Raw genomic sequence first — 27,387 nt, 5'->3', positions numbered from 1 at the left:
AGAGCACTCGATGTCCCATTAATGTGCATGTTGTGATCACTTTTATTTACCTGGGCCATGCATGTCACGTTTAATGTAAAAACTAAGTTTAAAAAAGTATCCACCAACTTTTTAAGGGCTGACCAGACTAACAAACCGATATTTTGCACACAGACAATTTCAAAAGCTAGAAAACACTGAATCTTTGAATAAATTTGGTTTGCCAATAAAAGTTAAAAATGATGACTTCTGATTTTCCTTCACATATAAAATAAACAAAATATGAACTGGAACATCTGTACCCCCTGCCAAAACATCTGGTCATGACTCGAAAGCTCAAAACTCATTTTCTTTTTTTCATGTAAATCAAGAAAATGAGCGACGTGAACATTAAACCACAGCAGTGAACGCGGCTTTATGTAAACTTTTACAATAACAGGATATTTCACCGACTTTTGATCTTTACTATTGAAATAAAGTCAAGAGACAAATAATAATGAACACTGACCAAATTTTAAGGTGGAATGTTTTCTTTCACATTTTATTAAATGACGGAGGTGACATCACGAATCAGTCAAAACAATTAAATACCAATGCCAGCCGTGACCATTCATTCTGTCCTCTTTAACTCACGTCACTGATGGTTGAATTTCGACCGGTTTACATTAACGTGGATAGTCTACTTCCTCGTTTGGAGAAAAAAAAAGTGGCACCGCTTTTTTCTGTTACACTCCAGTCGTAACGCACCTAATGGTAAGCAAAAGAACTCTACAGCAAAAGAACTCTACTCTACTCTAAAGCAGCACTGAACCAGTCGAGGAGGCCCAGCAGTAACACGTCGTTCACATTTTAGAACCTTTATCGTCTAAGACTGCAAAGACCCCACATCCTGAGACACAGCTGGATCTGCTGGGCACTAACATTAAACTCTGATTTCAAGAAATCAAGTTAGAGAATCTTTATTTTTCCTGCCCCTGTAAACACCTGCAGCACATCCTAAAAATGTATTTGGCCTTCCTGACTGAATTCAAACATGATCAAGTTTCAGTTTTTTAAATGCAAGTATTTCTTCTTCAAGTTAAAAGATATTTGCTACAAGTAATCCCAAGATGTCAACAGTTAAAAAAAGAAAAATGTGATTGCGAGAGCTGTTTTTTGCCACTTTATAGACCAAAACAAAACTCGATCAAGCAGTCTCATCCTCTTTATGCCCACCAGGGTTAAGGTCAAGTTGGATTTTAGGTACATGCTGAACAGAAACAGAAAGAGGATCCCCATTTCTATATGAATGGGTAAAGGTGAATTTAACTGATTTAACCTGGTAGATATAAAGCAGTTCAGTCGCAACTCTATCCTGAAAACTGACATTTGAAATACAAACAGCAGCTAGAACTTTATTCTATCTCGACTTCCATATCAACAGGCTTCAGTTTTCGGACAAACACAAGGTCATCATTGTCATTATTAAGGTCCGGCTCGCCAAAGTCATCCTTCGGCTCCTCTTTAAAGACCACCTGGGAAGACTCAGGGAACTTGGGGGCCTCGAAAGGGAGCTCAAAAACTTTGGTCAGGTAATCCCCTTTTCTGCATTTTTTGCCAGTCATGGCTAGGACCTGTGAGGCGATGGACCAGGCGAACTCGACCTTCCGGTGGCTCTGAGAGCTCAGGTCGAAGTTGTACTCCAGAATCTCATACAGAGCAGGAACGTATCGGTTGTAATTTTGTTGCACATATTGGTGCAACTCAAACAAAACTCCTCTTGTCAGAACCTTCAAATCAAGTTTCGTTTTGGTTTCTGATTTGGAGCTGAGGTCGAGGTCCAGTCCGATCTCCTTGCAGTTCTGGTAGTCAAAGCGTTTGACAAATCCACCAAAGCCATCCAATTCCCCTTCTAGATCTGGGTCCCCATCTTCGGTTGGTGAGTGTGGAATCTCTTGCAAGTTGCCATTCAGCGGGACAATCATATTTAACCACCTGTTGATTTTCGGTGACATGTTTTGCTTTTTCATCAAGCTTTTCTGTGTTGTGTACCATCTCTGGATCTTCTGCGCGGCCTCAGTCTCACCACTTTGCAGATGAAGATCAAAATTGTGCTCAAGGATGTCATTAACAGTATTGCGGGCCTCACCACACAGCTCCTTTACAAAGCTGAAGATCTCAAGCACAGCGCCTGTTGTCAGGATGGTCAAATCAAGCTTCTGGTCTGACGGGCGTTCTACGGTTGACCAAAGATTTAGACCCAACTTTTTACAAAAAGGGTGTTCTTCTTTTTCAGCTTCTTCCCTCTTTGCTGAATCTGATGAATCTAACCCTTTCTGCCCTTGACTCTGGAGTTCCTGTTGAGTCTGAAAACTGCTGGTCACATCAACCATGTGGTATATCTCAGGGAGTTTGAAAGGCTTGCAGAGAAAATCCATATTCTGACTCTTCGGGTGGTTCACAAGATTTTTATGTTTTGCCATCATGTAAACTAAGAAATTGCGCTCATGTTGCTCATCTTGGAGCGTAAGAGTAAAGTTGTTTAAGAGAATTTCAAATAAAAAACTGCGTACACTCCTCGACAAAGCAGTTCCTAACTTGAAAACCTCCCACATTACCCAGTTGGTCAACAGTTGTAGATCTAAGCTCCGTTTTGGTGAGCAAAAGTTGAAGTCTAATCCGATCTCTCTGCAGTGGGCGAACATATCATTGACTCGGCTTGACATCAGGATCTGTTGTGTGCGAGCGGCGCGCCTCAGCCACAGCCTCTGCTTTGGGGTTTCTGCACATCTTCCCTCAGAGAACAGACACCAGTACAATTCTTGACTTGCATCCTTTGTCTGTGTGGGTGACAAAGAAGATTTGTGGCCATAACTCAGAGGCTGCATCGGTGAGATGAAGACTTCTTCCTCTTCTGGCTTTACATCCTGCAGCACATTCATTTCTACCTCTTTTCCTGACAAACAACTTTCAGGTTCCACATTTTCTGGCTCAGCTTCTGTTTCTGACTGCAATTCAGTCTCAAACTCAACAGGACACATGTATGACAAATCATCCTCCTTCATCTCCTGCATTTTGCTAGCCTGCTGCTTCCGTGTTTGTCTTTTATTGGTGGCCAGCATTTGTGCTTCCAGTTCTTGGTTATCTGCATCAGGTGTTTTTCGTTTTTTACCTTTATATTCCAATTTATTCTTCTCAGCCGGGATCTTAAAAAGTTCCTTTCTGAAAGTGTCTTTGTCCTCAGCTGTCAGACAGGTGTATTTTCTCTCTATCACCCTGTTTAGACACATTCGGAACTGAGGTTTATCAAAAGCATAACCAAAGTTGTGCTTGACCAGTTCATAAACTAGGTAAGTGTGTTTTCCACACAGCACTCGGGAAAAATCAAGCATCTCTATCATCACACCGTTGGTGAGCAGACTTGGGTCCAGTTTCTGTTTGGGGGCGTGACTTGGTCGAATAGCTAGGGTCACACCAAGTTGTGCACAGAAAGGGTTAGCGCCCAGTGTTTTTCTTAAACGGATTCCTCCTTGTTTTTTTACAGTGTATTTATTGCTAGCATCTCTGGTAGTTTCAGCTTCGTGGTTGTCTGAAGACTGACAGTTCTTGCTGGAGACAGTGAGCACTGAACTATCAGCAATTTTGTTCCATTTAGGACAGTATCGTCCTGACACGTCTTCTTTGGACCCGGCTAAAACACTTGGATTTGGCAACTGAAATGTTTCTTTCCATCTATTTGGCTTCATCTTTATTTGCTCCTTCAGGTGTTTAATTTTGTTGTGGACACGAACTGCATAGATGTAGCACAGACTGTCATTGTTTATGTCAAAGCCAAGGTCGAAGTTGAACTCCAGCATTTCGAACAGGAAATACTTCTCAGACCTGTTCACTGTTTTGGCAAACTGACAAATTTCCAGCATAACACTATTCGTCAGCAGGCTCTGATCCAACTTCTCCTTCCTTTCAAGTGCCGCATTGAACTCCAGACCAATATCAACCAATTCTGGGAAGGGGACTGCTCCTTTTTGATACCTAATGCCATGGGCAATGCGGCGCTCCCAGATGTAGCTCTCCTCAATGCCATCCATATTGACATTTAAAGCCCAAAGTCATTAGAAACTGCTAGATTATGTCAAAAATCCTGGTCCTTGCTCAGGCACCTGGCTAGATTCCTAGACAGCTTTCTTGTAGAGAAAACAAGATATTATCTGAAGGCATCATCTTCACTGCCACATCTTCTCAGTCTGTAAGTAAAGACAAAACAGTTTCAATTATTTAGGCTTAGAAAAATCTTAAAGCAACAGGATCTGATTTCATCAAAATCCATGTGATGTATGCATTAAAAAATATTGAGCACTTGTAAAACAGAGTTAAACCGTGCTTAATAAAAATAGAGTAACACAGACTTAAAATCTAAAAATACGTTTTTGGAGCTTCATTTAGCTGCTTCCGGCGCCCCCGTGTGTGGCAGCCTGCTACAGCAGCTCTGCTCATTCTGAGTTTCTTTCTTTCTCATCTTTTTTTTCTCATAATTTTTATAACTAACATATTAGCAATTAGACTCTGCAATCATGTTCTACCATTTAGACTTCCGCAGGCACAAACATCCTCCACTGCAACCACTGAACATCCAAGGTATGGACATTGAGGCTGTGGACAGCTACAGGTACCTTGGTGTTCATCTGAACAATAAACTGGACTGGACTCATAATTAGGACGCCCTTTACAGGAAAGGGCAGAGCAGGCTGTACCTGCTGCGGAGACTCTGGTCTTTTGGAGTGAAGGGCCCACTCCTGAAGACCTTCTATGACTCTGTGGTGGCCTCAGCTATTTTTTATGGTGTGGTCTGCTGGCGACAGGAAGAGACTGAACAGGCTGATCAGAAGGGCCAGCTCTGTTCTAGGATGCCCTCTGGACCCAGTGTAGGTGGTGAGTGACAGGAGAATGGTGGCTAAGCTGTCATCACTGTTGGACAACATCTCCCACCCCACGCAGGAGACTCTGACAGCACTGAGCAGCTCCTTTGGTGGCTGCGGCACCCACGGTGTCCCCACTGCTGTCAGACTCCACAACAAAGACTTTTACAGCTGATCAAACACACAAACCCACACACGTGCAATAACACTAAGTGCAATACTCTTTTTCTAAAAACTTGTATGTTTACTCAGTTGTATATATCATTTGTATTCTATTTTTATCCTATTGTTAGGATTGAAACGAATCTTATTGGATTATTTTATTCTATTGTATTCTACTGTATAGTATTTAATTTTATTCTACTCTATTCTATACAGTTGTGTTCAGTATATTATTCGTATTGTATTCTAATTTTTGCAATTTAACTTTGCACTGTCCACTTTCTGCTGTGACAAAACAAATTTCCCACATGTGGGACTAATAAAGGTTATCTTATCTTAAACTACAGAAAGAATTTGAAAATTAGTTTAAAATATGCCACACCTAAGTGGTTTAAGTGCAAAGTCAAAATAAAATGCAGTCAAAGTATAAAGAAAAGAGTATAAAAAAGACATAAGAAAAGCTATACTTTTATCTATTCTCTATTCTTTTCTGTGCACAGTACATTGAGCTAATTGTACTGTGCACACACTGTTTAAGGCCTGCGTAGCACAGATTGCCGCACTCTTTTCTTCCCGCTTTTGAAAGTGGAAAATATTCATTTTGTACACATCAGCACAAATCAGTAAAAAGAAAGACTGTCTGACAACGCAAGTCAATAGATTTAAGGTCATGAGGATTTTACATATTGACAGAGAGCACTGCAGTATCAGCAGATACCAGACACCAAAATACTGTGTGAATGTGTCACTAATGCAGCTTCAAGAAAAAGGTTGTGCGAGATAATGCACAGTGCAGAAATGATTAAAGCTCAACCTGCAATAACGTTTTACTTCAGCTGGTGAATATTTTACTGTAAGTAAAAATATTACTTTAGCTTACTGTTTTGTATTTTAAAGTATTTTAATGGAAAAAAAGAATTGATGTAAAAGATGTGTTCAGGAACTCAGTTTTATCTTTTAAACAGTAAAACACACATGAGTTGTGTTCACTTCAAATCCACAGTACACTGAGAAACTAATTTATTTTAAACTACTGGCATGCAGTACTGCAAGATTTGGTAATGAGCCGATAGCAAGAAACTACAGGGCCAGGATCAATTATACTAATACTTGTTTTAATAATTAAGGGTGATTAATCATCAAATTGCCAGATCTGAATAAATTTTCATGACCATTAAGTGTTTTTGGGGGATTTTTCCTTTGGATTATGAATTAGTTAAAACCCAGGACATAAATTATAAAATGTTTTAGTCTGCAGCACATCTACTTTCACAGGTAACACAAAAGGGTAATTATATTCAATCAAACCTGAGCCATATTATATTTGGTGAATTTTCATTTGCACTAAATGTTTTTCTTTAAACAACGTGCTTCAGTTAGATGACTGCTCTGTGCTGCAGCGGTACTTAGACAGTCAGGTTGCCTCTTTGATGAAACCGCAGAAACTAAAGTATCAGTCGCATTAAGCTCATATCGATCAATATCAATACAATGATAGGTTTCAATATCATCGATATTTGGATCGATCCGCCCACTAATATTTTAAGCGTTCAAAGTCCAGCACATGGACTCATGGCTCATCTTTCTTAGCTTCTCCTATTCATTCTCTGAAGTAGTTATCATTACTATGGGTGTAACATAATTGTGGCCATAAGCGTGCTGTGAAGGCGCTGTTTGCACATTTAAGAAAATGTGCAAATAAGACAAGTTTGTTATCCTTTTGTTGTTCTGTCACGACTGTGAGTGTGGCTCATATTTTTAAGAAGCAAATAAAGATTTCATACAAGCAAAACCCCTCAGTTTTTATTGACATCTAATAACAACAGTAACATGCATTAACAGTAGTCTTAAGTATACTTACTTTTACCTCTTAAAAAAACATTGAAATGATTGTTACAATGGCATTAATGCTCATTAAGAAAAAAGGGTCAAAGTGCATCATGGTTCAATTGTTTGCAGATTTTCTTGCATATGCATCATTTTAAGAAATTGCTAAAATATGACAATTTTCGTATGAATATGGGATTTTCCTAGTCTAATTTTTAAAATGAACGAACAGATTTAATCTTGAATTCTTCATTGAATTGTTTTCTCCAATATTTATCCTCCCTGGCGTAAATTAAACTTTTACTCCGCCTGGAATGGCTGCATTACTCTTTGCAGCAATAGGCTGCAGTTCTGCACCAAACCAGCGGATTTCAGGTATTTGAAAATCTTAGATTCTTCGCTTATTGTTGCGCATGTCGTGGGGACAGGGGTGAACGGTTAGCTTCACAGATTTATGTTAAAAGCGAACTCCCTGAGTTTCCTGTTGAGTTTATGGAGCTGCAGAAACACCAACATCGGCATCCGCGCTAACGTTAGCTTAGGACTGCAAAGCTAACTGTGGGTTGTCTCGGCGGGTGGACGGAAGCTCCGAGGGCAGAAATACAAGCACTTACCTACAGCTGAAGCAGAAAACTAACACATCGGTGGTTGGTGGGAGTTAGAAAGTCTGTGGCTGCATAGTTTTTTTTAAAGCACGTACTGCAACACGGCGCTAAACAACAGCTGCAGCGACACATGCGTGCTTCCTGAGTACGGGTCGCGTTCAGGGACACATGTCGGACAATTCAGTTTTCACACAGTCAGTTTATATTTGTTTCACTTGTTACCCACAACTAGGGTTGCCAACTCCCTGAAAAATAAATAAGGGACACCTCGTGGCCAGGGCCGGGCAACCCAGTTGTCTTCACCCTTCCCAGTGTGGTAGCTCTTTTTTTGTGTGTGTGAAATTATTTTTTAACCATTTGACTTGAATTTGATTTAAGCAGATGCATATTCTTTGTGATATGACCATATGGGAAACAAGTGATCATTTAGCCATTTATTTTTAGCTCAAAATGACAACATTAACACAGTAAAACAGGTCTCTTTCTTAAACAGAAGCCTGTCATGCTTAACTTTTGAGAATATAAGTAAATCTTTCTTTAAAAGAACTCTGTCCTGCTTAACTTAAAATTATATAAATTAATAGAAAGCAATAGAACGAAAAACATTCTTGTAACAGTGCACATTTAGTGCATTTAGTACAATTGGCTTCAGTTGAAATATTATTTCAGCTTTTCTAATGCTAATCAGCTGTTCCTGTTTGCAAACCCGCTTGTTCCCATGATTACGCATCTTAACTCATCATCATTATTCATCTATGTATTACTTTTATGTATTAGTCATCTATTTGTTGTAATCATCCATCCTTGCAGTTGTTTATTACACAAAATAAATGATATTATCACACTTCTGGCCACATAGCGCTGATATTCATTGCACATGCCCATATTAACCTTAACCAGAGGGTTTAAACAACAAACCAGTGTTTACATACCATATCTGCTTCTGCCGTGGCCTGGTGGACAAAAAATTGGTTAAGGGTTCCCCGAGCTTTCACGCCCCTCATGTTCTTCATGTGCCCACCACTAGAAGCATGCCTATGGAAAAAGTGCTCCGGCACACAGTGCAGTGCGCTTTAAAGGTGTTATCGTGCACTTTCCCAGCCAGGTGTTTTCCTTTTCCCAGTCCTCCCTGTACTTTTGGAGCCTTTTTTCTTTTCTTTCTCTGAGGGGAACAAACATTGCTGCTCTAACGCTGGGCTTACACTGTGCGATTTTTGGCCCATTTTGAGCCGATTTTTGAGTCGTGCGACCGATTTGGTGATCGGCCCGATTTTGGCCTTCATCGTGCATCGTGTAGTATACGTGGGGTAACGAGAAGCGATTAACACCTCACGACCAGCTCCCGATCATCAATCGCTCGTGAGGGTGTCACCGCAGCCGCTCACGCGCAAACACGTAAACGCCGTGAAAAAGACGGAGCAGCACGGCTGTGCAGCGTGTGATCTGGACACAAGCGATGGAGGCACAACTTGTAGAACTTTGGAAAGCTCATCCGAGCCTTTTCGATGTGGCATCACAAAATTATCACGACCACAACAACCGTGAAAATAGTTGGATTTACACTGCTGCTCAATCACAGCTGCATGATCATGTTTTTCATTAGCAATTTAGCAAAGTTGATGGTGGTAGTGTGTCTGTGTGAGTGAAAGACAGAGAGAGCGAGCGACAGATTTTCTGTTATAACCTTCATTTTATGTTGGCACAGTGTGAGCACTCAGGTCGCATCAGAGCATCGGGCCGTATAGTGTGAGACCCTGCATCGTGACCTACCAACTTCTAACCCCTGCGAGTCAATCGTGCAGTTTGAGCAGGAGCTGAATAACGTGACTGAAAAAAATCGCACAGAGTCTGCCCAGCTTTAGGTGTACTGTCATCCGAGACTTGCACCGCAGTGTCGGCGTTTGTTTCCCTGTTGGCCATGCTTGTTGTTGTGGTCATCTGTTGTCTTCCGGTATTTTCTCCGCAAGCGACCTTTCCTCGACCAATGAGATGAGCGGTAATCTGAATTGTCATACTCGAATTGTCATAAGTGTGCTGTCAGCTCATTGGTCACAAAGCAGGAGAGGGGCTGGGAATTATGTTTTCAAACAAAGCGTTAATTCCATTAACATTTATAGACTACTTTTGATTCTCACTGTATTACGGGACAAAGTGCGTCCCTTATTAGGACGTGTACTTTTGTTTCTAAATACGGGACGATTCCGTTTTTTAAGGGACGGTTGGCAACCCTACCCACAACGCACCAAGACCACACGACTGCATGGCATATGGTTTGGTTACTTAAAGAAGACAAATTCATGAAAAAATAAAGTGAAATAAGATAAATAAATAATGTTTCCGCCCGGTTTCGAACCGGGGACCTTTCGCGTGTTAGGCGAACGTGATAACCACTACACTACGGAAACCGTGTGGCGGCTAAAGACACCTGAGCATAGTTTTTAAAAGCTTGTATGCGGTCTACCGGTTGCACGAGTGTTTACTTGTCATCAGCAGCCCCCAACCTTTTTTGCGGCATGGACCGGTTTAATGTCCGACAATATTTTCACCGACCATTAAGGTGTCACGGATAAATACAACAAAATAAAATTATACGACCAAGACAGTGTTAGTTTGTAAATATAATAATAAACGCGAATTCACTGTGTAATTGTGTAACTTTATCAGCAGGATCCTCCTGAAATACGCCAACAACAATGAGAGTAACATCCTCCTCTCTGCCCCTTAAGGGTCTCTGGTCGCTATGGTAACACGTAAATATCAATCAATCGATCGATCAGACCTTTATTTGTCACATGCAAGTTTGCACCTGCAGTGGAATTGGACAACCAACCATACATACATAGCACAGACAGGTCGGAGACAGGTAGTAATTTGGAAGAACATTGAAATGTACAATACAATGGGCAAATGGAGGAGGGAAAAAAGAGACCTCTACTCATACTGGGCTCCTTGTGGGAGGTCAGCATGAGAACAGAAAACAAAAAAACTCCTCTGCACAGAGAGCACATCACAACCCCATGAAGCACATGACAAGCAACAGGATGGGTAACGGGGTGAGAAGTGAGCTGATTACACACAGCCATCTTGCCATGCGCTACTAATCCAGCGCTGGACCTGCCGTCTGACCTCGGCCTTGGAAGCCTTCGAAGGCGTTTGGAGTCCAGGATGGGGGTGCGTAAGATGGCGGCAAAGAGTCTAAACAGTCTGTTATCAGGGAAGAATTTGTTGTTAAGCTCCAGCCTTGAGACCACGGTTGGCGCTGATATGGTAGCCACATGAAATGATGGTGTTTTCCTGTAGTGCGAACAACTGCATGTCGAATTTACAGTCGATCTAAATGTCCGTCACTGGTCTCTCAATCACCCATTGGGGGTCCATGAGCCTCTCCGAAATGTTATAAATTTTGCGCTCAAAGAGCATAGTCTGAGGCTATAGCCCGGATAACTTTGGAAACGGCGCGTTCGTCTGAAAACGCTTTGCGTCCACACTATCGTTTTCAGTTGTTTTCACAGAGTTGTGTGTCCACATTGAAACGGCCTAAAAAACACTTACGTTCCAGTACAGTGCATGTGTGAAACACAAGACGATTTGACCTGCCTCATTTCTGTCTGCCGTTTATTTACTTTCCGGCTCTTTGAAACTGCTGCAAAAGGCAGAGGAAAAGCACCAAGTTTTTTAAATGTACTAACAATGAAGTGGAGTTGTTGCCATGTGTGTCCCGTCTGTAACAACTGAAAATAAAAATAAATGAGTGGTCCAAAGTGAAGGATAAGCTCTGCATAATGTAACAAATGGCTCTCGGAGGAGGCGTATGCCCTTTTTCTCCTCTCCTCCTCTCCCTTAGCTTCCCTGCTTAGCCTCTTGTGTCCTTGTCTAGTCTCGTGTTCTTTGTATTACTTTCCCTGGAACACGCTCTCACAGTCTGTTTCTAAAACCTAAAGAGAATTATGGATTTGATCAGCTGGTCTCTGGATGCTATTGACATCCTTTTCTCAATGAGAAGTCTGGGCTCGGGAGAGCCCGAGTGTCCTGGAGGGACTTTCCCTGCCGGATACACGATGGACGGGTGGCAGAAATGGAGGTTCGTGTGCCTGGCGGGACTGTCGATTGAGGACGCTGAAGATATCTACCTATTTGGAACCATGATAACAGGGTGCTCACACACACAAACTACACCCTTTTTTGCTCCTACCTCAAAGCACACTGTGTGCTGTTGATCTTACGTGCTGCACAATAATGTTTAATATTTAGTATTTACAGTTATATTCCTATAGATCATCGTGATGTTGTTTATTATGTTGCTCTCGTTTTCTTCTGCTTGTTTTCTTTTTTCATTCTCAACAGGTAAAATTAAAGAAGTATCTACTGTTATCTATTGTTAGCTAGTTTAGTGTGATGGTGTTGTTTTTATTATGTTGCTCTTTGTTGTTTGTTTTCTCTTTTGGTTTCTTATCTCTATACAGGTGATCCAGGTGTTTTGTTTGCTTTTCTTTTTTTTTCTTACCCCCTTTCTCACCATCTCTTCTCCCCTCTATTTTTCTTTCTCTCCCTCTCTTTCTTTCATTCTTTCTCCCTGTCCTATCCCCCAGGCATGTCTGTCCCATCTTTAAAAAACGAAAATAAAATAAATACATAATTATAATAAAGGTCAATCAAATGGACCAATATGGCAAGGCCATGATGATCCACTTGGTAAAGTAAATCCACTTGGCATCTTTCTTGGCCTTCAGACAACAATGGCTAAAGATCCAAACGGGACAGGCAAAAAAAAAAGGAATACTTTGAGGACCTCCCTATTTCCACTGACACATCTTCCATAAAGGAAGGCTTTTCTTTCAATGTCTAGCTAGCCAAGTGGTGGAAGGCTTTCACTTGGGTAGTATCTCATCTCTGAGATCAACAGAAGGGTTAGTGATAAAGACACTATACAGATCCGTTGTGGTGAAGAGAGAACTGAGTGAATAAGCAAAGGTCTCAATTAACTGATCGATCTACATCCCCACCCTCACCTATGATCACGAGCTGTGGATAGTGATCAAACACATATAAAGAAATCAACAGTTCAATGATGCTTTTATTTTGAAAGTAAAGAATAGAAAGAAATAACCCCGAGTAAGTTTACAGTCAGTTATGTGTGTCTGGATTCATCCATCCATCCATCCGCTTGCGCTTATCCTTTTCAGGGTCGCGGGGGGCGCTGGAGCCTATCCCAGCTGTCATAGGGCAAAAGGCAGGGTACATCCTGGACAGGTTGCCAGTCTAACACATAGGGACAGACAACCATTCACACTCACACCTAGTGGCAATTTGGATTATCCAATTAACCTATCCCCACAAGCAGCATGTCTTTGGATGGTGGGAGGAAGCCAGAGTACCCAGAGAGAACATGCAAACTCCACACAGAAAGACCCCGGCCTGATGGTGGAATTGAACTCAGGACCTTCTTGCTGTGCGGCAACAGTGCTAACCACCGTGCCACCGTGCTGCTGTGTCTGGCTTCAGATGAAAAATAAGGAAACATTCCTCCACAGCACTGACACACATTTTATATCAAACTAAATCAGCTGTTTACATTTTTATCATGATAGTCAGATTAGGTTTAACATCTGTTAAGAGTTTAAGAAAAACACCTGCATGATTATCAAAGAAGAGAAAAAGAGGAACTGTTGGAACTTAACAGGAAAGACTCCAGTTAAAAGCAAACATGTGGGCCAGCAGTCACCAAAATAACAGACTGACCAACACAGGACAGTGGAGCCAATAAAAAATGATGCAGTTTACCAACTTATAGAAAATAGTCAGGACCTAATGGAGGAGCAGCACTTTATGAAGAGCCGACTCAAAGAAAGGACAAAGAGAAGAGAATCACTGAGCATTTAACTGGATGTATTTGAATCAAAGATAACAAGAAGAAGTAAATTATCTGAGTCAGTAGAAACAAATAAACACAAAACTAGAACCCAACCAGAAAGAGAGAGAGAGCAAGAAACTGATTATGGCAAATGATTTACTTCCTGTTTATCTAATGGCTAAGCTCCGCCCACATAGGTTAGTCCAAACAGGAAGTGTTGGAGCTGTCACACCTCTCACATGGTGAAAATCAGATGACCACTGAAGGTGGTGTGATGGTTATCATTGTCATATACCTTTGAACCAGCCCTGACACGTACAGTCACCTGATCTCCAACCTCTAGAAGCAGTGAGGCTCCATTAGAGGCGCTTGACCACCCAGATGATTGATTTTCAAATGCAAGAAAAATGATCTCTTCATTCCTGAATAGATAACCACCTGCTTTGTCATGTCCTAGTACTTTCCAGTCAAAGCGGTAGGCTCCTCTCACTGGTGCAGTGAAAATACCTGTGGGACATTTGTTTTTGTTAAATGGAAAATCAGCTGTTAGAACATCTGGAACATCAGCCTGACATCAACATAGCTGAGAAGTGACATTCAGTGTTATTACCTGTGTATGGGTTGTAGGCATTTCCAATGTTTGTGACAACATGTTTGAAGACCAGAGTAGTGTGGCCATTGAAGGGTCCAGTATATCCACCACCTTGTTCCAGCAGAGAGGCTGAGAACGCCACCTGTGTGACTGAGAGAGAGAGAAAATTCATTTTAAACTTCCTGTTTTAGAGTTAGACTCTTCCCAAAAAAGTGACCATGACAAAAACTTTACAGCTGAAAGCGTTTCACTGTCACAGAAGAAATCAAACTCTGTCAAACTGAAATTTGATTGAATCTATTTTTGAGGATCCCAAACTCGTCCTTTAGATCAGACAGGAAGGTATTTTGTAGCTTCTGCCAAGACAACAAACTGTGTTATTCAGTGTTTTAGTTGCATCTTGGTTTGTGCTTCAGACAAACATGAACTCAGTTTAATGTCATTCAGTAAATTAGATGCAGTAATGAACTTAATGTGTGTTCTGAAGCTTAAAGAGTGCTTTCACTTTGATGACCTGCACAGAGTGGGGATACACCTGTAAGCAACACCTCTGTTAATCACAGATAACAATCACAAAAATCCTCTACTCGCTCTCCCACATTATTAGAACTACAAACATGGCTGCAGTTTTTATTTATTGCAATATCTGAGAGTCAATATTTTACGGTTTGGACTGGCTGTAGTTTCAAATACTAATTTGTGGTGGGGCTTGGACTGTGGTGCCGTGCGAACGTGGAGTTTTAGGCTTAAAATTAGAAACTGGTTGAAGGACTTACAGGCAGACAAACAAAAATCATCCATTCAAAACATTCTGACATCCTGTTGCCGGTTTCACGCTCATCAGTATTTGACTACTCAATCACTTGGAGTAAATCAGCACTACTGACTCTAAATTGTAATTCATATATTGTAATTTTAAATTGCTATTGGGAAGAGTTGTCACCATTAAAATTATGATTCTGCTTAAAATAAACTACACCGATACCTAATAAACCCTCTCTTAAAATCATCACTGGTAGGTCTAAAAACATGACGGTGGTCTACAACTACCAAATTTGTATCACTACTTCTGATCCAATAGATTAAAAATTGATTAAACCAAGCTTATTAGACAGCTCTTGGCTGGACCTGGAACAAATTTCTAATCTGCCTTTCATATACTCCAGTATCATGACTTAGTTATCTTAATTAATTCCCATCAGGATGGGAATTCTTAAAAATAAGAATTCCAAGTCTTCACTTATCCCATGTAAATGAACACCCATTAGGAACAATCCAGGTCATAAAAAGAAGATATGAAATTTTCGAGTCATGAGTAACGTGTCATAGTCTAGAACATCTTATGCGAAACTGAAACTTGAATTAAAATATGGAATCAGCAAAAGTAATTTTCTTGAATATCAGCAACTGAAAGCCTTCATGTGAAAAATGTGAAATGTGTCTGAAAATGTGTCAAATATAGAGATATTTCAGCATTTCTATATTTCAGATTTCAACACAGTACCATGTTGCTGCTGCTTCATCTGGTTGACCTCAGTCCTCTGGTTCTGCAGTTCAGTCTTCAACTTTCCTGCTTGTTCTGAGAAAAATGTGAAATTGTCCTTGAGCACAAACTAAAGACATTTAAACACAGTGACACCACTTTATGGACAGATTATAAATTGATGAGCCAAATGTGAGTCAATTATCTGCACCTAACATTTCTACAGAGCAGAGCCCACACCTCCAGCAGAGCTTCAACAGCTACCCGAGGGAGAATGGCAACATTGAGTCAGAATGGACCATGTTCTGCGCCATCATTGCTGAAGCCGTGGCCCTGAGCTGTGGTTGCAAGGTGGTTGGTGCCTGTCGTGGTGGCAACCCCCGAACCAAATGGTGGACACCGAGGGTGAGGGGATAGCCACCAGGCAGAAGGAAGAGTCCTATCGGGCTTGGTGAGCCTGTAGGACTTTGGAGGCAGCCGATAGATACCCACAGGCCAAGCGGAACATGGCTTGGGCAGTGGCCGACGCAAAAACTCGAGTGCTGGAGGAGTTTGGAGAGGCCATGGAAAAAGACTTTTTGATTGCCTCGAAGAGATTCTGGCAAACCATTAGGAGAATCATGAGGGGAAAGCCGTGCTCTACCTGCACTGTGTATAAGGCCAGCCCGTTCTCACTCCCAAAGCGTAACATTTTACGCTAGGTGACAAATCGTCACCATATTACGTTTTCGGCTACCCACCACGTTCCTAAATGATGACCTCGGAAAAAAGAGGAAATGTGAGAACCGTCTGGACTGAATCTACACATGTTCGCTCTTTTTCTTCAAATCGCTTAGAAACACGCTATGGTCAGGGCTAGGGATAAGGTTAGGTTTAGGGCTGGAATACAGGGCTGGAACGTCTATTACCGCGGGAGCGTCATTGCACTGGATTCCAGCCATAACCCGCTGCGTACCATAAGAACGCAGCGGGTTCTCCATAAGAAGGTCTCCTTTCGCGTTCCCCAGGAACGCCGCGGGACGTGACAAAACGTCGACATGTTACGCCTCGGGAGTGAGAACACTCTGATAAGGCAGGTGGAGCACTGCTCACTTCGATTGAAAATATTGTTGGGCAGTGGAAGAAACACTTAAAGGACCTCCTTAATCACACTGGCATGTCTTTTGAGGAGGAAATATAGTCTGGGGATGAGAGGAACTATTCGTCTATCTCCGGAAGTGAGGTCACTGAGGCAGTTAAACAACTCCTTGGTGGCAGAGCCCCTGGGGTGGATGAGGTCTGCCCTAAGTTCCTGAAGGCTCTGGATGTTGTAGGGCTGTCTTGGTTGACACGCCTCTACAATGATGTGTGGAGATCAGGGGCAGTACTTCTGGATTGGCAGATTGGGCGTGTGGTTCCCATCTTTAAGAAGGGGACTGGAGGGTGGGATTCAACTATAGGGGGATCACTAAGTCCATGCCAGGGTGCTGGAAAGGAGAGACTGTCTGTTAGCTGAATCTCAGATACAGGAGGAACAATGCAGTTTTTGACCTGGTCATGGAACACTGGACCAGCTCTTTATCCTTTCAAGGATACCTGAGGGTGCATGGGAGTTTGTCCAACCAGTCTACATGTATTTTGTGGACTTGGAGAAGGCGTTTGACCTTGTCCCTCGGGGTGTCCTTTGGGAGGTGCTTCCGGAATATGGGGTTATCTGGCTATTGCTACAGGCCATTTGATCCTTGTAAGACCATTGCTTGGTCCACTTAGCTGGCAATAAGTCGGACTTGTTCCCAGTGGGTGATGGATGCCGTCAGGGCTGTCCTTTGTCACCGATTCTGTTTATAACTTTTTTGTAAAGAATTTCTAGGCATAGCCAAGTGGCAGAAGGCTCCATTCGGGTGGTCTCAGAATCTCATCTCTGCTTTTCACAGTTAATGTGGTGCTGTTGGCTTCATTAGGTGATTGCCTCCAGCTCTTACTGGAATGGTTTGCAGCCGAGTGTGAAGCGGTGGGAATGAAAATCAGTACCTCCAAATCTGAGGTCATGGTCCTCAGCCTGAAAATGGTGGAGTGCCCATTCCAGGTGTGGCGCAAGTCCTGCCCCAAGTGGAGGAGGATCTCGCCCCTTTAAGTATCTTGGGGTCTTGTTCACGAGTGACAGGAGAAAGGATGGGAGATCGACAGACAGATTGTTGCTGCACCTGCAGTGATGCATGCACTGTACCGGTCCGCCGTGGTGAACACAGAGCTTAGCTCTGGCTTGGCTTAAAAGATGGGGTGAGGAGTTCGGGCCAGCCGAGAGATATTAACTCTCAGCTGGCCTGTGAACGCCTTGGTGTACGGATAAGCTGGAGGAGGTGGGTAGAGATATGGTGGGCTGAGCTTCTGGTCTTAGGCTGCTACCCCTGCAACCCGGCCCCGAATAAATGGAAGAAAATGGATGGATGGATGGAAGGGTGGATGGATGGCTTTCATACAGTACCTTCTGACAGCTGCTTCAGCTGGTTGATCTCAGTTTTCTGACTCTCCAGCTTTGCTTCTAGTTCTGAGAAAATACCATAGAAATAAAAAGAAAAATCTCACTGACAGCACACAGTAATTCACAGGTTTTTATCTATAAGTAGGAGAGTAACTGTGGCTCTCATTCTGTTCATGCTACACTGAGCAGTGGCCTCCTCCACGTCCCCACATCCTCCACCTCCACCTCATCTTTATCCACAGTCTGTGAACTCTGGCTGTCCACTCTGTGTTTTCTGAATGTATGTAAAAGATGGCCACTAAAGCTTACCCCAGATCACTGGAAGAGTGATTTGGGTTACATTCTGCCATGTCCCGTGTGTCATTTTCCTGTCTACTCTCTACTGTTCCTCCCCCGATAATGACTAAAAATGCCTGAGGAAAAAAAACAAGATTTGAAGGCTAATCTTTTGGTCATATGTATATCCAGAACTCACATATACTTTTGGAGATATTCTCAGCTGCAACATTAAAAAAACCACCTTGTTGGAATATTGATGTTACACAGCTATGTCTTCATCCATGAAGAGTTTAAACAATCTGGATGTCTAACAAGTAAAAAGAGCAACTTATATCTGCAGGTAGAGATATAACACAGACTTTAAATGATGGTTAGAATTGTTGTATCAGCAGAAACTGGTGTTTAAGTAAATGTTGAATTATTTGGTTTGGAAGAGTTTGCCATGAAGAGGAGCTGTGAGCTGTTTCATTATAAACACATTACAGTCAGTTCCTGATGTTGAGATGAAAAAAATGTTTTTTTCCTGGTATAAAATAATAGGTTATTTTGAAATAAACATTTTTATAGGATTTTCTGTATGAAAAGACATAATAAAATAAATCATACTCAATGATGGTTTCCACACAGTACCTTTTGACTGCAGCTTCAGCTGGTCAATCTCAGTCTGTTGCTCTATAGCTCCTTGGGTTGAAAGAACTGCAAAATAAATTTGTTTCCCTGTACCATGAGTTTCTATGAAGACTACTTTAATATTTCTACAACAAAATATTCAGTCTCATAAGAAAACACATAACCATGAATGTTGGTCATTCCTGTTTCTGATCTTCTGGATGTTTCTGAAGTCACATTGATGTATGAAACTGTACCTTGATTCTCTCTCTGTAGGACAGTGATCCGCTCATTCTGCACAGCCAATGAGGCGGTCAGCTCTCTCAGCTCAGCGTGGAAGTCCTGTGGACAGGACTGTTGGCCTGCAGTCTCAGTCTGATCTGCTGAAACAGAGCAGACCAGAAGCAAAAGTGGGAGAAACATGATGATCTTCATTCTGTCGACAGAAACCTGCTGTATAACTGTCATCTGTTAATCTGAGAGTTTTATAACGAGGGGAAAAGAGGCGTGAATGAGGAGCTTACTGCCCCACATGTCCCCTCATCCTCCACCTCACACACTGCAGAGCCACAAGACCACGCCTCCTACAGGTGCTGTTGGTGAATGATTGAAGAAGCAGACTGCATGAATAAACAATCAGGGTCATGTAAACAGAGCAGGAATGAAGAGATATCGTCCCAAAAGTTTGATTCTGTTCATCAGTTCCCAACACTCCTTCATAAACAAAGACCATCCAAGCATTTTCTGTAATCCTAAAACTGGACTTTGTATGTAAATAAATGTAACATTTTTTTCATTGAATGTTGGTTTGATCATGTCAGCTGTGACTTCACAGAGCAAAAGAGAGGAAACCTTTGTTTGTCAAGCTTGTTGAACAAAGTACAATTCGATAATGCTCAAAACCTCCAACACACTGATATCAGCTTCTCTATGATTACTGGAAATCAACAGATATATTTAATTTTCTTTGTAAATAACTGCTCATTGCAAAGCCTCTGTCCAGTAAGTGGGCGTCACAAACTGTGGGCAAGGAAAACCCACAAAATAAACTCTTGCTTTTTCCCAACAGACCTATTGACTTGTCACAGTAGTGAAAGTACAGGTGGAACTATTGTCACTTCAAAACCAACCACACAAGTGCCAGTGTGTTAGAATATCTCCACCAGACCCAATTCAATTTCATAATTTTATTCAATTTTAATCATATGACCCCCTATGAGCAAGCACTTTGGCGACAGTGGGAAGGAAAAACTCCCTTTTAACAGGAAGAAACCTCCAGCAGAACCAGGCTCAGGGAGGGGCGGGGCCATCTGCTGCGACCGGTTGGAGTGAGAGAAGGAAGACAGGATAAAGACATGCTGTGGAAGAGAGACAGAGGTTAATAACAGATATGATTCAATGCAGAGAGGTCTGTTAACACACAGTGAGTGCATCATGGGAATCCCCCGGCAGCCTACGTCTATTGCAGCATAACTATTTTTGACCTAGGGGTGGGATTGATTGTGAACTGGAAAGGGAAAATGCTTAGGGAGCTGAGTACGGCTGCATCGTTACTGATTTGTAGAATCATTGTGATTCGATACAGGATCCGATTCAATTTGATTGGAATCTGGAAAGTTTTGCCTCAGTCAGAAATATTACAATTCTGATCATTTAACAGTATATATTAGAGCTGGGCGATAGAACGATAACGATATGTATCGCGATATAACTTTTACTCGATAGAGAAATTAAGCTATCGCGATAGACCTCGCCGCTCTTGTCCTCTTAAAAAAAAAAAAAAAAGGTCAGCCAATCCAAATAAAGTAGCGCAGAGCCGAACCAATCACAGCCGCAGCGTCACGTCACGTGACTTGTTACGTACAGCACAAGTGCCAAGCCGCACGTGTGTTTGTTTGGGAAGCAGCCGGCGCATAATGGAGGAAATTAGCGTGACCGAAGAGAAAACAGATGATGGTTCCAATGCCGGAGAGATTGTCGAACGGAAGAGCCATAGAAGCTCCGTAGTGTGAAGGTATTTCGGCTATTTCAAGTCTGACAAAAACAGAGTAGCGTGCACTGTAAATTGTGCCGAAAGCAAGTCTGGAAATACAATAAACTGGTGCATGCGTCACACTGTGCGCCACGTTATTGTTTCGGTGAAATGAATTTCTACAATACTGTTAATTCTACTCTCTGCAGTGTTTAAATGCTTACATATACACACAGTTACTGTCGGTCCACACATACGACTCGGTTCATCTTCTATGCCCCAGCTTTGTTTACTTTTTCCCACCGAGGCTTCTAGACTTCTGATTGGCCAACATTTCGGCACGGTTAGGAATCTAGCGCCACCTGCTGCTTTGGCATGTTCATAGCAGCGTTTTCCTTCATTTCTGCCTTTATGTGTGGACGGGATTATTTTTTAAAACGAAAACAGAAAATCTCCGTTTTCAAAAATACCCGTGTACGTGTGGACGTAGCCTCAGTCTCTGACTGGAAGCGCTAATTCGTCATTCGGCTTTTGTCAGACTAAAGTAACTGTTAAAACTGTTTGAAAAGCTCAGCTATACAACAAGGAGAGATTGAGAATTTCCTTTTAGTTCTCAGTTTATTTGATATTGACAAAAGTTAGTCAGTTTTGTCTGTTCTTCTGTAAAACAAACTAAGATTTATTTTTAGAATTAATATTTTGTTTCTAAGTGGAATTGACAATTTAGTCTGTTTCGTTTGTTCTATTTTGAAACTTAAACGCTTTAGCGGCTGCCTTTTGTGTAGTTTGCAATATTTGCCTTTATTTATCTGAAAAAGTCTCATGTTCCTTAAGTACATCTACCCTGTTGAACTTATTATGGGAAATAAATATTTAAATAACAACAAGCTGCTGATTATTTCACATTTTACTTGTGAGCAACGGCACATTTACATCTTACAAATATAGTTATTTGGCTTATATCGTGATAGATATCGTTATCGTCTGAAATGAAAAAAACATATCGTGATATGAAAAAATCTCATATCGCCCAGCTCTAGTATATATCCATAATTTCGTATCTATTAAAATAAAGCTGACACATGTGAGATTTAATTAGAGATGTAAACAGAGAGTTATGAAACCTGCAGCTGCAGAAGCCAGCAAAAAAAAAACAGGCAAACACAGCGCGGACCGGACGACACATCAAAATCTGATTCTGACGCGTCGGGTCCGCGCTCTGTGTTCACGTTTGTATGCAGAATCCGTAAACCTGCTCCCAGTTACTGTTTTAGCTGTATGGTGTTTGACGACATGTTGTGAGGTTTAACCTGAGATGCTGGCGTTTCAGGCATAATAACGTTAATTTACAAATCGGCACAGGATTGTAATGAATCAATATCACTTTATTCAATTTAGCATGGATTGTAATCAGAAAAGCGATAGTCAAAACCCACCCCTAATCAAGAACTTGCAAAGTAAAAACATGATCTATGTCAGGTCATTGAGCAAAATCAACTCAAAATATTTCCACACGCCAGAATGTCCTCTCTTCCTCGCTGGCTCCATATCTGTCAGTGGAATGATCACCTCTTCGCTATCTGTCACCATCAACACACTCCACGTATCCCGTGGATGATTCACTTCCTTATATCCGTTTGAATCAGGTACCGAAGCAGTTACGTGCGTAATGAAGCTTCGGACGTCACTGGTCACGTGACTTTTGCCAAACGAAGCAAGCCTCGACACAGTGCTTCTGAACCAGTGTGTTGTTTTTTTCGACACACGCTCCGGAGCATCAGCTTCAAGCGGGCCATCACTAGTTTTGTGCCTTATTATGCTGCAGCGAGGTATCAAATCTACCACTGTCATGTTTGTTAAGAAAGAGGCTAAATATTGTATAACGTGTGTTATTGGCTGACTGTTAGCAAGCTAGCCGTTAAGTGAGCCTGGCTAATGTCCTAAAATGGCGGCTGACACGAGGTCAGTTACAGTGTTATTATGTTATGCCTAAGAGAACAGCATTAATAAGCATTGTTAACAGCATTTATGTTCTGTTATGTTTTTATTTTGACAAACCTGTATTATTATGATGGTAAGACTGTTAATAAGCCATTAGTGATATGGACACTGAGTCAGTGGTACTGAGACTTATGAACATTTCAGTTAATTCTTCTGCACACTTGTGTGTAGGCTGGTTTGTTTGCCCTTTTGGTGCCCTGGATCCTACTGGATGAACTGCCTTGTGGAAGTCCTCATCTGATGACTCTGCTGAACCGTCCTGGCAAATAGATGGTCGTTGCTGCGGGTGGATGCTTCTGCTTGCTGGATGCTATTATTGGATGCTACACCGTTCCAACAGAGCGGTAGGAACAATTCAAAGAGCCCCAACGATGCACTTTACTTTTCCCTGAGCTCAGGTGATTTTCTTTTGGCCAAAGGACCTTGAAGGGATACATATTTGAGTTTATTTATGTATTTATTTTATTTTATTTTTCTTGGGACACTGAGTGGAAAGACACTGCAAAAAAAGGGTTTATTATTTAAAATTGTGTCTAATAAATGTGTTTATGTTAAGTAATTGTGGTGTCCATTGTGTGCTGGAAGCCTTATTGTTCCTGTGGTGGAGCAGCTACTACCAATCTCCTTTACGAAACTAGCCTCTGATGGGATACAGATATTTGGGATACATTTGATTTCTTGTAACCTATTTCTAGAGAAACTGTGATTCTGGGTTAAACATCGGGGTGAAATTGATGACACCGACACCTAGTGAACTGCCCAAGGTCAACAGTCCTGATTTCCACGCATTAAAGGTTTGGCGTAAGTACAGATTGCGTTACATGAACAAGGTGGCCATGTCATTAGTTTTTCTTCTTTTATACCCTTTCTTGCCAGCCACGCTGTGGAGTACTTGGACGCTTGTGATGGAGCATTGTCCTGCATGAAAATCATGTTTTTCTTGAAGGATGCAGACTTCTTCCTGTACCACTGCTTGAAGAAGGTGTCTTCCAGAAACTGGCAGTAGGACTGGGAGTTGAGCTTGACTCCATCCTCAACCCGAAAAGGCCCCACAAGCTCATCTTTGATGATACCAGCCCAAACCAGTACTCCACCTCCACCTTGCTGGCGTCTGAGTGGGACTGGAGCTCTCTGCCCTTTACCAATCCAGCCACGGGCCCATCCATCTGGCCCATCAAGACTCACTCTCATTTCAAGGTTCAAGGTTCTTTATTTGTCACATGCATAGTTATACAAGTATAACACACAGTGAAATGTAGCCTGACATGCTCCTCGACATGTGCAAAAATTTGGGGGGGGGGGGTGTAGAGGAAGAACAATATATATATATATATATACACATACACACACACACACACACACATATACATACACACTGGGTGAATGTGCAGTAGTAGCAGTAAGCAGGTGAATTCTGTACATTAATATGAATAGACATCTGACTATTTTACAGGATAGACAATATAAACATATTTAAAATTAAAGGAATTTGGAATGTACATTGTGCCTGGGTTTAGAGTGTCTGGAAGAGTCCTGACTGAGTCCTGTCTCAGTCAATTATAGATGATGTGAGCGGGCGGGTGTGTGTGTTTAGGGCACGGATGGCTTGGGGATAGAAGCGCCTCTTGAGTCTCTCTGTCCTTGCCCGGATGATGAGGAACCTTCTACCAGATTGTAGAAGTTGGAACAGTTTGTTGCCAGGATGGGACGAGTCCTTCAGTATCTGTGCTGCTCTAGTCCGGCATCTCCTGGTGTAGGTGTCCTGAAGCGGGGGGAGAGCAATCCTGCAGCAGCGTTCTGCTGTACGGATCACTCTCTGGAGAGCTTTTTGGTCCTTCACACAGCTGTTCCCAAACCACGATGTCATGTTCTGTGTGAGGATGCTCTCCACAGCGCCTGTATAGAAAATCCTGAGGATCTTTGGAGAGACCCTGAACTTCCTCAGTTGTCGTAGGTGATACAGGCGCTGCCTAGCCTTTTTGGTCTGGACCTGAATGTGGGCAGCCCATGTCAGGTCTGAGGAGATGTGGACACCAAGATACTTGAAGGACTGCACCTTCTCCACTGGAGCTCCATTGATGATAATGGGCTTGTAGTCTCTGTGCTGACCCCTTCTGAAGTCCACCACCAGCTCCTTGGTCTTGCAGACGTTCAGCTGGAGGTGGTTGTCCTGGCACCACGATGCCAGATTCTTCACTTCATCCATGTAGGCCGCCTCATCGTTGTTGGAGATGGCACCCAACACCATTGTGTCGTCAGCAAACTTCACAATGGTGTTGGGTGCCATCTCCAACAATGATTTCATCAGTCCATAAAACCTTAGAAAAACCAGTCTTGAGATATTTCTTGGCCCAGTCTTGACGTTCCAGCTTGTGTGTCTTGTTCAGTGGTGGTTGTCTTTCTGCCTTTCTTACCTTGGCCATGTCTCTGAGTATTGCACACCTTGTGCTTTTGGGCACTCCAGTGATGTTGCAGCTCTGAAATATGGCCAAACTGGTGGCAAGTGGCATCTTGGCAGCTGCACGCTTGACTTTTCTCAGTTCATGGGCAGTTATTTTGCACCTTGGTTTTTCCACACGCTTCTTGTGACGCTGTTGACTATTTTGAATGAAACGCTTGATTGTTCGATGATCACGCTTCAGAAGCTTTGCAATTTTGAGACTGCTGCATCCCTCTGCAAGATATCTCACTATTTTTGACTTTTCTGAGCCTGTCAAGTCCTTCTTTTGACCCATTTTGCCAAAGGAAAGGACGTTGCCTAATAATTATGCACACCTGATATAGGGTGTTGATGTCATTAGACCACACCCCTTCTCATTACAGAGATGCACATCACCTAATATGCTTAATTTGTAGTAGGCTTTCGAGCCTATACAGCTTGGAGTAAGACAACATGCATGAAGAGGATGATGTGGACAAAATACTCATTTGCCTAATAATTCTGCACTCCCTGTATAGTGAGTCAACCCCAAAAGAAAATACAAACCTCTAACCTGTCTCCCTACCAGAAACAGGAGAAAAAGGTTGTAAAAGAAATGGCTTCCCACCACTACAGCTACCATGTCCAGATACGACTCTCTAAACTGTTTTTACTGCAGCCTAGCTCTGTCACACGCCATGAAGGGCCCCAAACGCGCAGCTCACTGGAAACAGGAAGTAGTAAGAGAGGCTGCCGGTACTGATGTGACGTTCTGTATCGAGGCTTCGAAGCTTGTGTTGAGTAATTGAGGGGGCGTTTCCGCGATGCGTGTATCGAGGCTTGCTTCATTTATGGGAGGAGCTGAAAATGATGACGTCCGAAGCCTCGCTGCCCGGCTGTACCACGTGACTGGTTCATGAAGTGGTTCGAACTTTGCCGCGAGCCATGACAGATATAAACCCCTCAGACTTCATTCAAAAATGTGGGTGTTTGATGGAGAGCTGCGGTTAGTGAGAGTTTGGAGACAGTTTGGAGGTTTATGAGAGTGAGGAAAGTCAGGAGAGAATGGGGCCAGCTAAGAAGAGGAGGATGTCCTCCCCTGTGTGGGAACATTTTGATTTCATTCCTCCCAACAAAGTATGTAAATTTCTACAGAAGATGTATTTTCATAATACTGATGGTGCAATACAATTTATGTTAAGCTGTCTTTACTTTTGTACAAGGTGAAGTGTTTGCTATGTGCCAGGGAGCTGGGATATAACAACAACACCTCATCCATGCTTAGGCACTACAGAGCTTTGCATGAGAATAAGGGGAACACCGATTATGGAGCAGGACCAGGTGAGCCATCAAATGTCATGATAATATAGCATGCAGTAATGTTACTAAATGATATAACAATATTATACAATGCAATAAGTTACGTGTGTGATATTTATATTTGTGCTTTGTCTTTATTGTCTTTCCTCAGGAGAACAATCTCAAATAGATGAAGAGGCCATTTAGCATTGTGGAGGACAAAGAATTTAAAAGATTTGTTAAATCATTAAATCCTAGCTATGTTCTCCCCACTAAAAAGGTCACAAAAGCAGTGAAATGTAGTTTTTACAGAATAAAATGTGAACAGGCAGGAGTGTAGCTGTCCATACCTTAACGTTACAAAAGCACAACTACTGTCCACACCCCAACCACACCTCACCTCACAGTAAATGATCATTTCCATTTTAAGCATTTCCAAATAATCATTTCCCATACTGCCACTATAAATATACACAGTATACTGCATCACTACAATATACATGTTTTACACACTCCTTTTGTTGTTGACATTTACAGGCTGTGTGCAAAAGGCCACACTCTTCAAATTCATGCCAGCTAATATTTTTACATCCAGTAGGTGTCCTACTAGAGCAAATGAAGCTTCAAGACGCTTTGCGCTGGGGTGAACCAATTGGATGAAAAGCTTCAGTGCTTCATGAAGCTTCATCTGCCCATCACTAGCTGCCGGCCCAGTCAGGTCCCAATTTGTAGCTGGCCTCATTCCCTCTTCCACCAATGGTCAGCCTCCAACTGGAAACTTATATAACACAGACATCACCGAGTACAAACAATGCCCCCGCATGGTGCGGCGAGTAACAGCACCACATGGCAACAATGACCTGGGTCATAACAAGGTGTGCCAGGTATGTCCAGCATCCTGCCGTCCACCTCAATCAACTCACCACCAGGTGATGATCAGTTGACTGGTCAGC

At 42.2% G+C, this 27,387-nt stretch overlaps 2 protein-coding genes, 1 long non-coding RNA gene and 1 other non-coding gene across 4 annotated transcripts; 1 reads left to right on the top strand and 3 right to left on the bottom strand.

Annotated features, from left to right (window-relative positions):
• Positions 1–491: 491 nt before the first annotated feature.
• On the bottom strand, positions 492–7,628 carry LOC113030116 (uncharacterized). The gene is made up of 2 exons (XM_026181263.2): positions 7,478–7,628; positions 492–4,202 (listed from the first exon to the last, which is right to left on the bottom strand). The coding sequence occupies exon 2, from the start codon at positions 4,044–4,046 to the stop codon at positions 1,374–1,376; it is 2,673 nt and encodes an 890-aa protein (XP_026037048.2). The 5' UTR covers positions 4,047–4,202; positions 7,478–7,628; the 3' UTR covers positions 492–1,373.
• A 2,172-nt stretch (positions 7,629–9,800) lies between these two features.
• trnav-aac (transfer RNA valine (anticodon AAC)) lies at positions 9,801–9,873 on the bottom strand. Its single transcript has one exon. It is a non-coding gene; the product is annotated as a tRNA-Val (tRNA).
• Positions 9,874–12,524: 2,651 nt separating this feature from the next.
• Positions 12,525–19,538, bottom strand: LOC113030974 (uncharacterized). Its single transcript, XM_080307385.1, has 6 exons — positions 19,001–19,538; positions 18,765–18,830; positions 17,859–17,921; positions 15,416–15,490; positions 13,930–14,061; positions 12,525–13,826 (listed from the first exon to the last, which is right to left on the bottom strand). The coding sequence occupies exons 1-6, from the start codon at positions 19,209–19,211 to the stop codon at positions 13,555–13,557; spliced, it is 819 nt and encodes a 272-aa protein (XP_080163511.1). The 5' UTR covers positions 19,212–19,538; the 3' UTR covers positions 12,525–13,554.
• Positions 19,539–22,524: 2,986 nt separating this feature from the next.
• On the top strand, positions 22,525–23,546 carry LOC145431501 (uncharacterized). Its single transcript, XR_013911824.1, has 2 exons — positions 22,525–23,060; positions 23,412–23,546. It is a non-coding gene; the product is annotated as an uncharacterized LOC145431501 (long non-coding RNA).
• Positions 23,547–27,387: the final 3,841 nt, after the last annotated feature.

The sequence above is a fragment of the Astatotilapia calliptera genome, chromosome 10 (genome assembly GCF_964374335.1).
Source record: "Astatotilapia calliptera chromosome 10, fAstCal68.1, whole genome shotgun sequence".
Taxonomy (NCBI): Eukaryota; Metazoa; Chordata; class Actinopteri; order Cichliformes; family Cichlidae; genus Astatotilapia; species Astatotilapia calliptera.
The sequence above is the reverse complement of the archived record's forward strand: the minus strand, read 5'-3'. Positions and strand labels throughout refer to the sequence as shown.